The 16,222-nt window shown below is 32.8% G+C and overlaps 1 protein-coding gene across 7 annotated transcripts in view; it reads right to left on the reverse strand.

Moving 5' to 3' along the window:
- NR2C1 (nuclear receptor subfamily 2 group C member 1) overlaps positions 1-16,222 on the reverse strand; it is a 35,450-nt gene that overhangs the window by 7,043 nt on the left and 12,185 nt on the right. For 2 of the 7 annotated variants that reach the window (XM_026693860.2, XM_087968118.1), the window contains 12 exons: positions 15,844-15,899; positions 13,860-13,935; positions 13,576-13,683; positions 11,024-11,251; positions 10,380-10,461; positions 9,688-9,867; positions 7,627-7,774; positions 7,449-7,539; positions 5,815-5,999; positions 3,790-3,955; positions 2,201-2,322; positions 923-1,062 (listed from right to left, as the gene is read on the reverse strand). In XM_026693860.2, the coding sequence (XP_026549645.1) occupies positions 923-1,062; positions 2,201-2,322; positions 3,790-3,955; positions 5,815-5,999; positions 7,449-7,539; positions 7,627-7,774; positions 9,688-9,867; positions 10,380-10,461; positions 11,024-11,251; positions 13,576-13,683; positions 13,860-13,913 (1,504 nt within the window). In that variant the 5' untranslated portion in view covers positions 13,914-13,935; positions 15,844-15,899. Of the gene's footprint in view, positions 1-922; positions 1,063-2,200; positions 2,323-3,789; positions 3,956-5,814; positions 6,000-7,448; positions 7,540-7,626; positions 7,775-9,687; positions 9,868-10,379; positions 10,462-11,023; positions 11,252-13,575; positions 13,704-13,859; positions 13,936-15,843; positions 15,900-16,222 lie in introns of those variants that run through there. The other 5 variants (XM_026693869.2, XM_087968120.1, XM_026693877.2 and 2 more) reach the window with 4 other exon arrangements.

Here is a 16,222-nt window from a genome sequence, read left to right on the forward strand (position 1 = left end):
TACACTTTTCACAATCTATGTAGCAATTACATTTTTCACAATCTATGTAGCAGTTTATTACTCTAGCTGCAGAAATACATAATATATTTATATCTATCTATCTATCTATCTATCTATCTATCTATCTATCCTGTTAGAATTAACTAAATTCTCAGCTAATTCACTGATATACTAATATCAATTGGATTGACATGGGCAGCTATAGAAATGGAATAAATAAACAAACAATTAATAGATAAATAGAAATAATGAATTAAGTATGAAATCATAGAGAAGGATAGTGTAATAGGAGAGTGATATAAAAAAATAACAGAATTATAATTGTTTCTACATTTACTCTTTTCCTTTCAATTGCCACGTTTTATTCATCTCCTTTTTGCATGAATTCAAATATCTCTAAATAATGACACATCCTTATGTTTTTTTCTACACTATTATATTTGGCAAAAAAAAATTTCTACCAGCCTGTCCAGAGGAAAATAATAAAAAAATAGCTTTTAAAAGATGCTGTCAAGCACAACTGGAGTTAGTGATTTACTGTCCTTTTATTAGTCAAGTAATGATGACTATTTCCTATTTCCTGTTATTTTTATAATGAAATAGTGCCATTTCTGTTTTACTGAAAAAGACTGAAAACAGTCTCTTTTTGCCATGAATGCACTTAAATATACACATATCAATTCAGCATTATTTGTATTACCCACAGAGTACATTAAATTTGTCTGACTATTATTAAAGATGATGTTTAAAATTTGGACAGATTAAAATGGAAGAAAAAAAAGAAGGAAAAGGTATATAAGGAAAAAACAAATATAAGAAATACAATTAGATGCAAATAGGCCTTAAGATTTCAATAGCAAAACAAATAACACAAGTTACTGAGACCACCCATATCTATGTACCCTGGTAAGAATATATTTACCTTGCTGTAAACTATTGTGAAGATGATTAACAAATGCAGTTAAGATTGTTGCTACATTCATTACTTGTGAACACTGTGCCAGACCAAGTGTAAAAAGTTCATTCCAGCAGGCTTTTACTAATGATATGCTATTATCCTGCCTATTTAAAAACAAACAAAACCCATAATTATTTAATGAAAATATCTGCTTCAATTCAACATGTGCATAACTCTGTTATGCAGTCTTTCTTATTATACAAGGAAAATGTCCAGGCATAATTTTAATAAAATGTGTCTCATCAATAAATTTAGTGCGGCAATCAGGAAGAGGAAAAGAGATAGGGTAGTTGGTTCACACATATCACACAATGCCATAAACGATGCTTTATAAATTACAATGGTTGGATTCATAAAATCAAACCAAATCAGTATTATAGTTCAGTATTAATGCATTTCAATCCACCCACGTAATATGGTAAAATTATTTTCCATAGAATACTATATGTAAGATGTTACTCATCCGTGTGGTACCAGTTCAGTTGGAGGTATTCTGACAAGACAGAAAATGAAATTGAAATGCTGAGAAAAGCCGATGTTTATAAAGTATTTTAGTAAGATTAAAATAATTTATCCTCTTACTTGGCCTTTTGGGAATTGCATTTGGAAAATATCAGATTGGAAAAAGTTAAATTTTTGATATTTTTGATTTAATATAAGCCTCAAGTAATATAAAGTTGTGTGGTAAAGCAAGCTCAATTGGAAAAAATCCTGCTCTTACTTTTTGTTTCTAAAATAAAGGCCAGATAAACCAATCTATGGCACAATGCCTTTTTTTCTCATGTGTAAGGCAAAAAACAAAACAAACATTACAAGCAAGCTTCAGGGATTTTATTTGGTCATGGCAAGTGCATTATCACTGTCTGCTAAGTATGATCAATAGTAGGTAATTATGACAGTTGTGTAAAATAAGCAAAGTATCTAGAATATTCTGGCCATAAAAATTCTCTCTGTCAAGAAAAGTTGAAAGTGAGGTTGGAAGCTATTGGAAAATGCTAAGCAGTGCTACTTATGCTTGTATGCTGTCCTCATCCCAGATATAGGTAGGATTTTGCATAAAATGTTTGGCCAACTATAAATGTTTGGCTTGGCCAGCTAAAAATTATACATTTTTAAATGTCCATGCACCATAACAACAATATTAATGCAATTATATTAGAACTATTCAACCTAAATATTTTGACATATGCCAAGAGAAATATTGCTTAGAAACTTGATTAATTCACCTTTTTCAGTACTTACCCTAAAGCTTGAAAGGAAGGAATAGAACGGGCCCAGTGCATAGATAAGAAAAGCAATCTGGACGCTGATTCACAAATATAATGAACATTCAAATATTCAGGCATAGGTGAAGGCATGGTGAGCTGTCAGAAAAGAATTTTACAAATTAACTTGTCTGATATAAGTTATATATAAAGTGTGTGTGTTTCAAAGCCTAGCATAGTATCAACTATCAGATTGGAACACTTTTTAATTAATACCAATATTCTTAATAATCTGTCTCAGATAAATGAATTATTATAAAAACTTCACATAAATATAAATGTATTTCCTTCAATAAAACTATACTAAAAGAGAATAAAGAATAGCATATTCAAAATAGTTTACAGAATAAACAATGTCCACGTAATCTGTTCCATTCCAATATCACTGTTAACTTAGCAAAGATAAATGCTTCTTTTTCCTTCTGACCCATTCTTATTTCCCTAAATTCTCTTTTGTGCCAGGTGGCACAACAGATTTGAGTGGGTCCCAACCTCCAGGCCTTCTGGAAGACTGTTAACCCTGGCTTTTCCCCCAAGCACTAGGCTGAGATATTACAAGAATTCCAAATTAAGTCACATAATAGTGTGGTAGGCATGTTTTATTTTAAAAAGGCCCATAACTAGTACATTCTAAAAAACCTGAACTTTGTTTACTAAGAGATATGTTGCACTGGTTTTGATATGTGAAATAATTTATTCTTTAGCAGCATATTATTAAAATGCATAATTAAACTTGGGTTGGAAAAATCAAAATAGCTACATCCTATATAAATTACTTAATACTGTTTTATTTAATTTCACATCTAGTAAAATTAGTCTACAGAGCTCTCATGGTGGGTATTTAGCATCCATATCTATCAGAATTTCTACTGAACCATTCTATTATTTTCAAAGAGCTGTGGTGATGCAGTGTTTAGAATGCAGTACTTAGGCTACTTCTGTTGATCACCAGCTGCCAGCAGTTTGGCAGTTTGGGTCTAACTGGCTCAAGGTTGACTCAGCCTTCCATCCTTCTGAGGTCGGCTAAAATGAGGACACAGATTGTTGGGGGAAAATATGCTGACTCTATAAACCGCTTAGAGAGGGCTGTAAAGCACTGTGAAGTCTAAGTCTAAGTCTATAAGTCTAAGTGCTATTGCTATTTACTGCAAAAGTATCAATTCTCCTTACTACTAAATGTTCTGTATTGGTACTCCTTGTTTAGTGACTGCTTTATACAACAATTATGCACAGTTACAGTAGTGATAAAAAGTAACTTTGTGACAAGTCTCCCATTTACCACCTTTGGACGTCTGTAAAGCAAAACATGAAAATCACAAGCACAGTGACAGTTTTACTTAGCGACTGCTCAGCTTAATGACCAAGCTGCTGGTTCTATTTGTGAATGTTAAATGAGGAGCATCTGCATTGCTCAATTAAGCAATTGATGTTCTCTAGAGCTGTCAACCACTCCAATTGAACTCAAATACATTCCTCAAATATTAAATATATATAAACTCAAACTTTAAAATAATCCCTACAGAAGTTAAAACAGCAGACTTATAGATAAATGCATATTTTAAGTACCCGGAAAGCTACATGAGCATCGGTAAGTAGTGGGCCTTCTATTTCAACAATATTCATGCTTGCTTCTTCTCCTGCTAGATGTGCACTTGCTTCCATACTTTCTGCAGAACTTGGACATGGTGTACTTTCTCCTGGGTTTAATGCTTTTGCAAGAGTATCAAATGCCCTATAAACAATACAATGGATACTAAGATTAATCAACTATGAAAGTTATTGATCCAAAGAATACCAATTAAATTAAATTGTAAGAGGAAAGGAAGAACCAGAAATAAGTTCTCAATCCTGAATTTTGAAGACCAACCAGGCAGAACCTGAAGATACAATTTGCTTTTAGTACAAAGTGCTGAGGTGTGAGCCACAAACACTAGGATCCTGTTAATTCATACAGTTTATTCTTACTATCTGATATGCCTACAGTTCAAAACTCAGTCAGTCAATATTAAAAAGAAAACTGTTACATAATTTTGAGTATCAGCATATATTTAGGATATTCTAAGAAATTCTAGGACATACCTCCAGGAAATTAGTTATCAGAATCATAAATCAACTTCAATCTGTGATGCAAGGTTTTTTTTTTTTAATCTAGTTAAATAGTTTCCTAAATTAAAACTATTGTTAATTAACCCATAAAAAGATGATTCAAGGCACTCTAAAAAGATAAGAATCCCAAAATAATGGAGCAAGTGAACATAATACTCATGCATGTATCTCCTGCTCAAAAATCAGGTAGCGAGCATGACCAGTTTTTGCACAGCTCTGGTTTGTGCACCAGCTGCAATCTTTTCGGGTTTCTGACTCTCAGTGCTCAGTTACTCAAGCCCTAGTCATCTCTCATCTGGACTACTGCATATCCAAGGGGCGAAATCCATTCAGAAGTTTCAGCTGGCGTGAAGTGCAGTGGTGTTTGGAGCCCATTTTATACTTCTGCTCTGCAAACGTGATTGTCTACAATCTGCTTCTGAGGAAAGATCAAGCTATTATGATCTTTAAAGCCTTTAATGGTAGGTCTAAGTTACATGATGAATCTTAATGGCACAGGTGCAGGTTTACCTTGCCTGTCCTACTCATGCCAGCAGAAAGGGCATACTACAGGTCATGTTGGTCAAAGAACTCTGACTATCAGGATCCAGAAGAAGAGCCATCTCTGCAACAGTGCCTGCCCTTTGAAACATCCTAACCTCTAGAGTAATATCTGTCCCCACTCTCCTATCCTTCCATAGAAGTCTGAAGACCTGCCTTTGCCAGTTGGCCTGATGACCCAATGGGGGAGTTCCACGCTTGAGGTGGATGCTTGATTGACCTCCCCTCCTTGCTCTCTGCTCTTCACCCATCCACCTTTTTGTTATTATATTGATATATCCTTATTGTTTTTTCATTATTTATTTCATTGTTTTATTTTACTTGTTTTGTTTACATTTTTCATTTCTTTCTTTTTACAGGTAGACCTTGATTTACAAACATAACTGACTCCAACATTTTTGTTGCAAAGTTTTCTTGCCACAGCTGTAAGTGAATCACTATGGTTGTTAAGTTAGTAACAGTTATTAAGTGAATCTGGCTTCCCTATTGACCTTGTTTATTAGAAGATGATCACATGACCCCCAGGACACTGCAATTGTCATAAATATGAGCCAGTCACCATGCGTTTGAATTTGATCTCATGACCTTGGGGATGCTGCAATGGTTGTTAAGTGTGATAAATTACTTTTTCCAATGCTGTTGTAACTTTCAACAGTCACTAAACAAATTATTATAAGTCAAGGATTACCTGTATTGTGTGTAAGCTGGTTAGAATAGCCCCATCGCCAGATAGGCAGCAAATACATTTAATTAATTAATCTCGTTAATAAAATAAAGTACATGTATTCCAAATAGGTATCTCTGTTAAATTCTGTTAAACACTTAGGTGGCTGATTTATATTGCCTACTAAGATACAGTTGAACATTCAACATTATTTTTCCAAATTTCTTCAAGATTGCATTTCTTATGTTATGACAGAACATTTGGATACTATTACTCCTTACCTTGAAACATCAGCACTTGCATGTTCATCTTGCTGAAGCTCTGATAATGATGTATCTCCATTGCTTAAGTTTTCTATCATTGACAGATCATCACTATTTTGAGATATATCTTTGGACTTATTTAGATTTGCTAATGAAGTTACAACATTTGCTAGAGTACTTAAATCTCCTTGACACGTTTCAACCTAAAGAATGGGAAAAAGTAACTTTGTCATTATTGATAGGTAGTATTCCTGGCACTATTCTTATTATTGCAGAATATTTGTTGATAGTTTTATAAGGTGCTTGATTAATAGACAAAAATCAAAGTACTGATACTAGCCAAATCATTATATATTTTAATTAAAAGTTATTGTTTAGCAATGTTTTTGACAGAAAGCGTTTTATAAATACTAAACTGGTAGAAATTGCTACAATCTTTATGTTAATAACCACTGAAATATTAGATGATACACAACTAACAATGACTACCAACTCTTACTTGCAGAAACAAGAACCTCAATAAATCTCACCATAAAATTTCCATTTGAGAGATTAGCATGATGTTGCAACCTAGGCATTTAAACACAGTCTCTGTCATGTATTAAAAGAGAAGTCATTTGGGTTTTGAATATAAAAAGGGGATTCTTGCACATCCAAATATCCTCTCTATGACAACTTTCTTTGGCAGAGATTACTCAGGAAGTACTTTTGTCTTTGACTGAATTCTGATGTATATTTAATCTTTTTGTGGTGAGAAAAGATTTAATCAAACTATCCAAAGATTAGGATAAACACTGAGGTGATGATACAAGGAGGAGATAAGCATTAAAGAGTAGGTCAAAAGAAAGTATTTTAAAACAATGTACAAAAGATGCATTTTAACAGAAAAAGTGCAAGCCTTTAAAAAAAGACAGTCAGATGAACTCACTTTCTAATCACATTCAGAAATGTTTAATTGAACTTTATAGATAATAGCATATTCAAAACTGTGAATAGTTTGACACCTAGTGAAATTAACTTCTTAGGTTTACGAAATTTTAAACAGAGTAAAGAATTTAAAGCAATTATACAATTAGCAAAAAGAAAAAAATGAAAAAGATTTGAATTTAAGAAAGTTTTAAACAGATTGGAAAACCAAAAAGATTTTGGAATATTGTTATTTTTGTTGTAAGAATTGAAAAACAAAAATATAATTAAATAATATACTTATGGGAAACAACTCAAATGGATCTAAATCTGTATTAGGAATGAGACTTGATGAAGATTGCAAATGCACATTACAGGGAACTTATCAGAAAAGAGTTAAAATGGCTAAGCCAGTTCAAAAGAATATAAATTTGGATTATTTGATCAGGGAAAAATTAACTGTTTGATATTTATGGTAACTCCTAATGACTTTTTGCTGAACAAAGACTGAAAAGATGGCAATTCCCTAACTGCATATAGTTAAAGTTAGGCTAAGGGGAGAAGTTTTTTTCCCCACCTTCATTTGCAGGTGTATTTTCACCTTCATTCATGAGATTTTTTTAATTTGTTCTTTAAAAAGAGGGTGGAATGCTATTATATTACCTTATGGATGGTATGATAAAACTTGGAAGCCATTTCTTTAATATTATAAAAATATTGTAAAAATCATTTATTTTATCCAATACCTTATCTGCAGTCATCAGTACTGCAGGTTCATTCTTTAATCCAGACTGATGAATATTAACAAACATTCCAGACTCCAACATTCCTGTTGATCTGAAATGAAAGAACACAAATATTGCTTCATGATTTTAGAAAGGCCTCAATGTCAAAGAGATTGAAACTAGATTAACATTTACATACCTTGCTGTTTCGCTATCTGTTACAAAAGTAGGAGTTGCTGTAAGTGGGCTTCGCAAATCTTTTCGAATATAAATCTTTTCTGTAGAAGCTGCACAATTTGAAGATTTTTCTCGTGATGCTTCAACGGGTTTTCTTTCACACTGTACAGCTACAAAGAATGATGGAATTATCAAAATCAATTCAATATTCAACACATTTGACTTTAGTTTTAGAAAACTGTTTTGGATTTTTAGTTTCTTGGTCAACTTGATAGTTTTAAATGTAAATGCTTCTTGTATCAAATCTAACCAATTTATTTTGAAACAACCTCAGATATTATTGATGATTATCTTATGGCTTGAAGTTTGGTATACAGAATAGCATACCATCATTTCTTTCATACGTAAATTCTAATAGAAACAGCATTCGTATAAATATATATAAATGTATAAAGCTTATCAAAATTAATATAAGATCAGAATTCATGCAGGGGAAACAGGAGGTTAGGAATAAGAAGATCATAACTTTATAGTATTTTCTAATCACTTTTTATTACTGAAACATTCCCAGTATTGTATTTCTATCAATGCATAATTATGCAAAACCTAAATAAGAACATTTTTGTACAGTATTACCAATTTATGTAACTGTATATTTTCATAAGAAAATATTTGTTAACATTTCTACAACAGTAATTTCCAATCTTATATTGTCTCTGGAATGTTTGAAGATATTCATTCAATTATTTTCTCTCAAGTCTGTATTTGTTCTCTGGAGAAATAGTGAGCCCAAAGGGCTTAGCAAAGACTAATAACAGGTTTATTTATTGTATAATTGTGTCCGTTTGCACAGCAAGCTCAATCCTCTCATTTGGTTGTATGTTTTAAAGCAATTACAATATCTTTGGTAAACTTCCAAGAAAATTGCTACTTATTTTATTGAGAATCTCTAGAAGCCTCCTAAGGAATCTTGTGGTCTGTTCAAACAGAATTTGAAAGTGATTGGTCTGAAAGAACTGATGCCACTGTTTTGAGCATCAGAGAAAGATCTCTTTCAACCCAAGTAAATGAATGAGTTGTTTTTCATAGATGTCAATATGTATAGTTCTCTGTTTTATAATGGCGGAAAAGAATGGGACTTGTAAAATCTAAAATATCTTACATCTTTAAGATATACTGCAAGCCTCTTTATCAGTATTATAAACCATGGTGGCGCAGTGGTTAGAGTACAGTACTGCAGGCTATTTCTGCTGACTGCTGGCTACCTGCAATTTGGCAGTTCAAATCTCACAGGCTCAAGGTTGACTCAGCCTTCCATCCTTCTGAGGTGCATAAAATGAGGACCCAGATTGTTGGGGGCAATATGCTGACTCTGTAAACTGCTTAGAAAGGGCTATAAAGCACTTTGAAGCGGTATATAAGACTAAGTGCTATTGCTATTATATATGAACACATCTAAGAATTCTAACATACAGATAGTCCCTGACTTACAACAGTTCATTTAGTGACCGTTCAAAGTTACGTCATTGAAAAAAGTGACTTATGATCATTTTTCACACTTACGACTATTGCAGCATCCTTATGGTCATGTGGTCAAAATTCAGACATTTGGGAACTGATTCATATTTATAACACTTTGCCTTGGGCGAATAGGTGGCAATATAAATTCAATAAATAAATAAATAATGTCCCAGAATCATGTGATTTTCTTTTGTGACCTTCTGACAAGCAAAGTCAACGGGGAAGCCAGATTCACCTAATAACCAAGTTACTAATTTAGCAACTGCAGTGATTTACTTAACAACTGTGGCAAAAAAGGTCGTAAAATGGGGAAAAAACTCACTTAATAAATGTCTCATTTAGCAACATAAATTTTGGGCTCAATTGTGGTCATAAGTCAAGAACTACCTATATAAGAATCCTAATAAGAAAGATCATTCCCAAAATAATTTAGTCTTTACAGCGTTAAGTGGCATTTTCTTTCTAAAACTTTTAATTTATTATTTACCAAGATAAATGTATCATGCAAGAATGGTGCAAAAAACAATACAACATTACGTGAGTGTATTTCTTTTAAACTTACAGTCTTGTTTCATTCCAAATGCAATACATCTCTGCAACCTACAGTACTGACATCTGTTTCTATGATGCTTGTTAATCACACAGTCTCTTGTTCCCCGACATGAATACACTAAATTCTTCCGTATACTTCTTTTAAAGAATCCTTTGCAACCTTCACAGGTCACTGCTCCATAATGGCGTCCTGATTTCATAACAAAATGTATTAATTTTACTCTAAGTTTGCTTCTGTTAATACACACTAACAAATGTACTGTTCTCAGAACTACTGTATGCTCAAAATGTTCTCAAAATACAAAATGTTTTATGCTTAAAATGAGATAAATGTTGCCACTGAGAAAAGAATGCAGGCTTATGGAATGTAGACATTTTTATATTTCTTGCATACACTCATCAGAGATACTCCTATCAAGTACATGGAAATAGAAATTGACATGCTCAAAGAACTGTGCTACTTATCATATATAAGTGCTATTCAAAATGGCTCATTTTAAGCAGAATTATTTCAGGCTTTCAACAGTCTGATTTTTCCTTTCTAATATGTGACAAATTGTTTTTAACAGCTCGTAGCTTTGATGCAATCATATTTATGCAATGTTTATTACTCATAAAAGAAAAAGAAAATTAAATGCTTCATAAGATGAACATAGGTTAAACAGTCTTCCAATTCAATCTTCAAAGTATATAGCGATTTACCTGAAGCCTTGTCTCCACAAACAACACAAAGATCAAATACTTTATTTAAGGTTTGCTCCGTTGAAGAATTGTCTGTTAAAATCTGGAAAAAAAATTACAATATAATACATCTTGTTTTCACTTACTTGTTTGCTTAAAGTCATATCTATAGACAAATCCCCAAAAATCAAGGAAGGTAAGCATATTTGAAAGGTGTGTGTATGGTAATATTTCAGAAATTATTATTGTTTTACCTATAATCCTGCACTTGGTAAAAAATGAACAGAAAATAATAAAAAATATTATTATTAAAGGCTTATAAGTCTTTCTTTAATTTAATTTTTCTATTTTATTGAATCTATTCAAAATTAAATTGTATTTACTTTAAAATATTAAGATTTAATTTAAGATGCAGAATATGTAGAATGATTATGTATAGTTTTACTATATTTTTTCTAATTTCATGAGTATTAAACAATAAAACTATTCAATGGACTACATTCTTCATTATCTAATTTATATCAAAGAACTCAGTATTTGCATATTCCTCTTATCTCAAGTTGCTATATGTTGATAGCATGAAAATGCTTAGCATAATTACTGGGAACAAAGCTTTCATTTTTAAAAGGTGTATGAATAAACCATCATAAAATAGGACTTCATACCTGAATGTGCTGTGCAGATATATCTGGGGTTGTAAAAAATAGTTGGCCTCCTGCAGCATCGGGAGTTGTTAGAAAAACCTTTCCTGGTGTAGCATCTTGTCTTGCAAGGATCACTTTACTTGGGGCAGAACCATCATGATTTGTTAAAATGAACTGCTTGCTTGTTGCAGTCTGATCGAGTGCTGTCACAATCTGAATTTTCTGCCCTGTCTGTTGATCTGTAACGATCTGGTGACATATTTACTTCAACTTATTATTGTGGTTTATTATAAAAAATTTTTAAAGATGTGATCTAAGATATTATCAAGTTTGACTGACAAAATGAATTAAGGACAACAATATTTCAACCTTAAACATTGTGCCCAGATAACTCTCAGAATCCTCGTCTGTGGAAAATTACTCAATGGAATACATTTTATAGTTGAGTTCTCAATTTACCAATAATTTTAAAAAATCTATACTTGCTGGCCTGAAAAGGATTTTATAACTTTTATTAATGAGATAATAGAAATCAAAACCCTAAAAAATACATGCACATATTGGAATTGTTTCAATTCTTTTCAAGGTAATAATTTATTCCTAAAAATGTACAATAGAAAGAATACTAGATAGCCATCCATCTTTCTCAGTCAACATGTTGGATAAAAATTATTATCAAACACATTGTCAGGTTTCCAAGTGATGAAATCCATTTTAAAAGAAAATAACAAAGTCCATCTTCAAAAAGATTTCTTTTATTCAGGAAAGCATCAGATTGGCAAAGTCCATGGTAATTCCAGATCTGACCCAACCTGGAATTACCCCACAACATTAGAAGTTAGAAACAACCCCCAAAAGTCACATTCTCCAATAGAAATAATTCAACGTTGCTTGATGTCATAAATCTCCACCTCCAGGGGCTCATTTCCCACAGGAAAGAAGATCACCTAGCCATAACAATCTCTTTATCTCCACTCCTCCCCCTTTAGGAATGTGTCAAGCCCGAAACCTTCCCCCCATTACTGCCACAGAGAAAATAAGAAAAAGAATATATATATTAAGTCAAACTAAAATGGCTATACTTATGTCAATTTCGGGCTGAACAACATTAGAATAGAAGAGAAGAAAAGAGTTGGAAGGGACCTTGGAGGTCTTCTAGTCCAAACCCCTGCTTAGGCAGGAAACCCTACACCACTTCAGACAAATCGTTATCCAATCTCTTCTTAAAAATTTCCAGTGTTGAAGCATTCACAACTTCTGGAGGCAAGTTGTTTCACTGATTAACTGTCAGGAAATTTCTTCTTAGTTCTAGGTTGCATCTCTCCTTGATTAGTTTCCACCCATTGTTTCTTGTCCTGCCCTCAGGTGCTCTGGAGAATAGCTTGACTCCCTCTTCTTTGTGGCAGCCCCTGAGATATTGGAACACTGCTATCATGTCTCCCCTAGTCCTTCTTTTCATTAGACTAGGCATACCCAGTTCCTGCAACCGTTCTTCATATGTTTTAGCCTCTAGTGTCCCCTAATCATCTTTGTTGTTCTTCTCTGCACTCTGAGTCTCAAAATCTTTTTTACATCGTGGTGACCAAAACTAAATTAGATGGGAAGGCTAATCTAATGCATTAATGAGAGACCATTCCTTTTATACTATTGTATGTAAGTAATATAAAGTACATCCGTCCCCTCAAATGTATCGTCTATTTCTGCATTCAGAAGATAATCTCTTCTCCATAAGAACACATGGGAGCTTTCACAGTTGCTTGTGTTTTTCTGGAAAACACTTTTATCTGGAAATGAAAGAAATCAATATTCTGACTGTTTTCTTCTGACTTGTTCCTTGGCTTGAAGAATTAAGAGGTACACAAATTGAAGAACAGAGTAACAGTTTGTAATCACCCTCTTTCTTTTTTTTTCTTTTCCAAATTACACATCTTTATTTTCATTGTTAACAGTACTGTATCATAGATATTACATATACTTACACTTATTTCTATACATTAATCCTTATTCCTATGTTCTACCCACTTATACCATTTATCCCATACCACGTAGTATTCTGATTCCTCCTTGCCTTTTAGTTCTATTGTAAGTTTGTCCACATTCTGGTATTTTTTGTATTAACACCTCTTCAGATGGTATGTTTTCTAATTTCCAACCCTGCGTGAAAACTACCCTCGCTGCTGTTATTATGTGCAATGTGATATATTGGATTTGTTTGCTAAATTTCCCTCTAATTATTCCCAGTAGGACTAGTTCGGGTTTAAGTTGTATTTGATGTTGTGTTATCTCCTGTAGCCATCTTTGTACCTTCGTCCAATATTTTCTGGCTTTGGGGCATGTAATTACCCTCTAATACTGAAAATATTGGCAGCTTTCTTTTTACAGAATATTTCTTTTAAAAGATAATATCATATTATGTAATAAAAGAATGTATGTTATTCTAGATATTTCCATTTTATTATTTTTTTCTGTGTATTTTTCTAGGGCTTTAAAAATCATGTTATCGTACATCTGGTGTTTAGATACCAAAATATTTTCAATTATTTAATTAAGTACAAAAAGAGACAGATTTTTACCTGTATCCGCTGTGGTAAGGAAAGTCCTGCATCAGCAGGAACAATTTGAATTCTTTGTGCTGTTCCGTCCATTAATGTCTGTGTAACAGATCCTTGGGAGTGTGTTATCTACAAAAAAAGAGTGAAAGCTGCATTCTTTATTGGAAGTAAACTCCTCTAGCACTAGATAAAGTTATTTGCTTTGTACTCAAGATGTCTATAAAATTCTAGTGTTGGAGAATGACCTACTAGAAAATTTCTATAAACTCCTTATTATTATAAAACTTGTTTAAAAATATAAATACCTCCCCCATTTGTTGTTCCATAATTTGATGGGCCAATTCCTCAATAGTTGCCATGATTCTGAATCATCAATATTCCCTGTTAAAGAGATATTTTCCTTTTAAAAAATTATAATACAAATAATGAACAATTTGGGTAAGAGAAGTAGTTGACCTCATGTTACTTTAATTTCCCTCTTTTTTGCAGAGAAAAATGTACCCCTTTCAAGGTCTATTCCATGTAGGTTCATGACATTAGCATTTCCTGCTTATGCAAAAAAGAACAAATAGTCTTCTTCTGGCAACCACAACTGATAACAAATAGTCTTCTTCAGGCAACCACAACTGGTACCAGCAATTTGATCATAAAGTGAAGCAGTCACTAAGTAATTATTATATATATAAGTAAAACCAGCCTTTGTGATCTTATTTCAGTTTTCCTTTGCTGGAAGTCTTAAATGAAAGGATTGGACGTAAAATTATTTTTCATCACCTTCATAACTGCAAATAGTTGCTAAACAAGGTATAACTGCAAGCGAAGCAATCACTAATGAGGATTACTTCTATTGTTCTACATTCCTAGTTATTTATTCACCCAACATACTATATTAACACAACAGGTAAAGAAAAGACCATGCTATATGGCTATATTTTTAAAAGTGGACTTGACTGTACACATAATTACTAAGTTTTATTTAAGGCATCTTTTAAAAGTTGATTTTGAACAAATATCTATCAATTACAGAAGTGTATATTTCCTTAATAATTAAGTATTAATTTCAAAGCCAGCATAATTTCTACAAATTTCCTCCCAAAGAACATACCTTCTAGGATAATGTTTTTGGAAGAAAAAGTTTGTATAAGAAAATATCTAAATAGCAATCATAATAATAAATCCAGGTAAACAGGAAAATAGTTTCCCCCCCCCTCATCTAAACTGAAGCCATAAAAGGCTACACTGGTGGCTTTCACAGATCTGATTCTGTCACTCACTACAGAGGCAATATAAATTTTATCTGAAATGCCTGCTTGATTTTACTACACATAATCTTTGACTTACGACTACAATTGGGATCTAAATCTTGGTTGCTGAATGAAGTAGTTGTTAAACCAGAGGCTCACGATTGATTCACTCAACCACTGTAATGCTGGCACTCTTGGCTGAAGTCATTAACTGATCTCCAGGGTGGTTAAGGAAGGGGACAGAGTGAAATAACAGCCTGCCAAAGGATTTTGGTTTCTCTCCATGCGTGGAACAGAACTTTGAGATCTGAACTCCATTTCTGCAACCTAGTGGAGTTCAACTTCCTTCTGTGCACAAACAAAACGCCTTTGTCAGGCTGCAGGAACGGAACTTGGAGTTCCAGCATCCAGGATCTATTTCTGGAGTCCAGTGAAATAATTTAGCTTCCCTTAGCAGGCAGCTTTTTGACCAGCCCCAGAGACAAGAATTCTTGGCAGGCAGCTGCAGCATGCAACCTTCCCTGTCGGCTTCTACATTGATTTTCTGGAGAAGCTGGTAGAGAAGATCGCAAATGGCAATCATATAATTACAAGGCACTTGGCAACTGGTTGTAAGTGCAAACAGCTTGCCAAGTGCCCCAAAAGCACAAACTGTGATCATGAGAGGGATGTTTTATGAGAGCTGTAATTACTTAATGAACCATAAAACATTTTCTAAGGCCATTATAACTTTGAATGGTTAAACCACCGGTTGTATGTTGAGGACTATTCTTTTTTTTTTTTCAAATTGTTTCTTTTCATTTTTAATATAATTAAATATAATTTTTGTATTAGATTTTTCAAATTATATCCATCCTAAATGATTCATCCACACTAGAATGCAGGCTTTATGTGCTTAAATACATAAACATTATTTATGAGTAGACTGATGTCAGGTGTTTAATTTTCCTTGTTTGTATTATTTTTAATTTTTTTCTTTTGTTAATTGTTCCAGTTGAATTGAATGATGAAATATAAACGAACAGAAATCAAGCATTCTTCTTACCATAGGTATAATGTTATACTTCAGTTCCTGTATGCATAATCATTATTTGGAGACTCCTGTGAGTTTATAGAAAGAAATATAATTCATTATAAAGCATTATGAAATCCAAAAATGGATTTATAGAAGAATTTTTAATTCAATGCAAGAATTAGCCAAATACCAAGCACATATATTTTATTAAAATTTAATTATTTGAAGTGAAGATTGTCAATGACTTTTCAATATTTTTAATTGATTATGAATATTTAATATATACATGCACACATTCAGATCTGGATTCTAAAGGGAAAGGTGATTGGGAATGCATACAGCATATCTGTCAGCACCTCCTTAAAGTAGATGCATTTTCATTAAATTTGTGTAACAGTAGTTGTGTAAA

This window comes from Notechis scutatus, chromosome 6 (genome assembly GCF_049901735.1).
Source record: "Notechis scutatus isolate UNSWTSFEM ecotype Mainland chromosome 6, rNotScu1.2, whole genome shotgun sequence".
NCBI classification, from domain to species: domain Eukaryota; kingdom Metazoa; phylum Chordata; class Lepidosauria; order Squamata; family Elapidae; genus Notechis; species Notechis scutatus.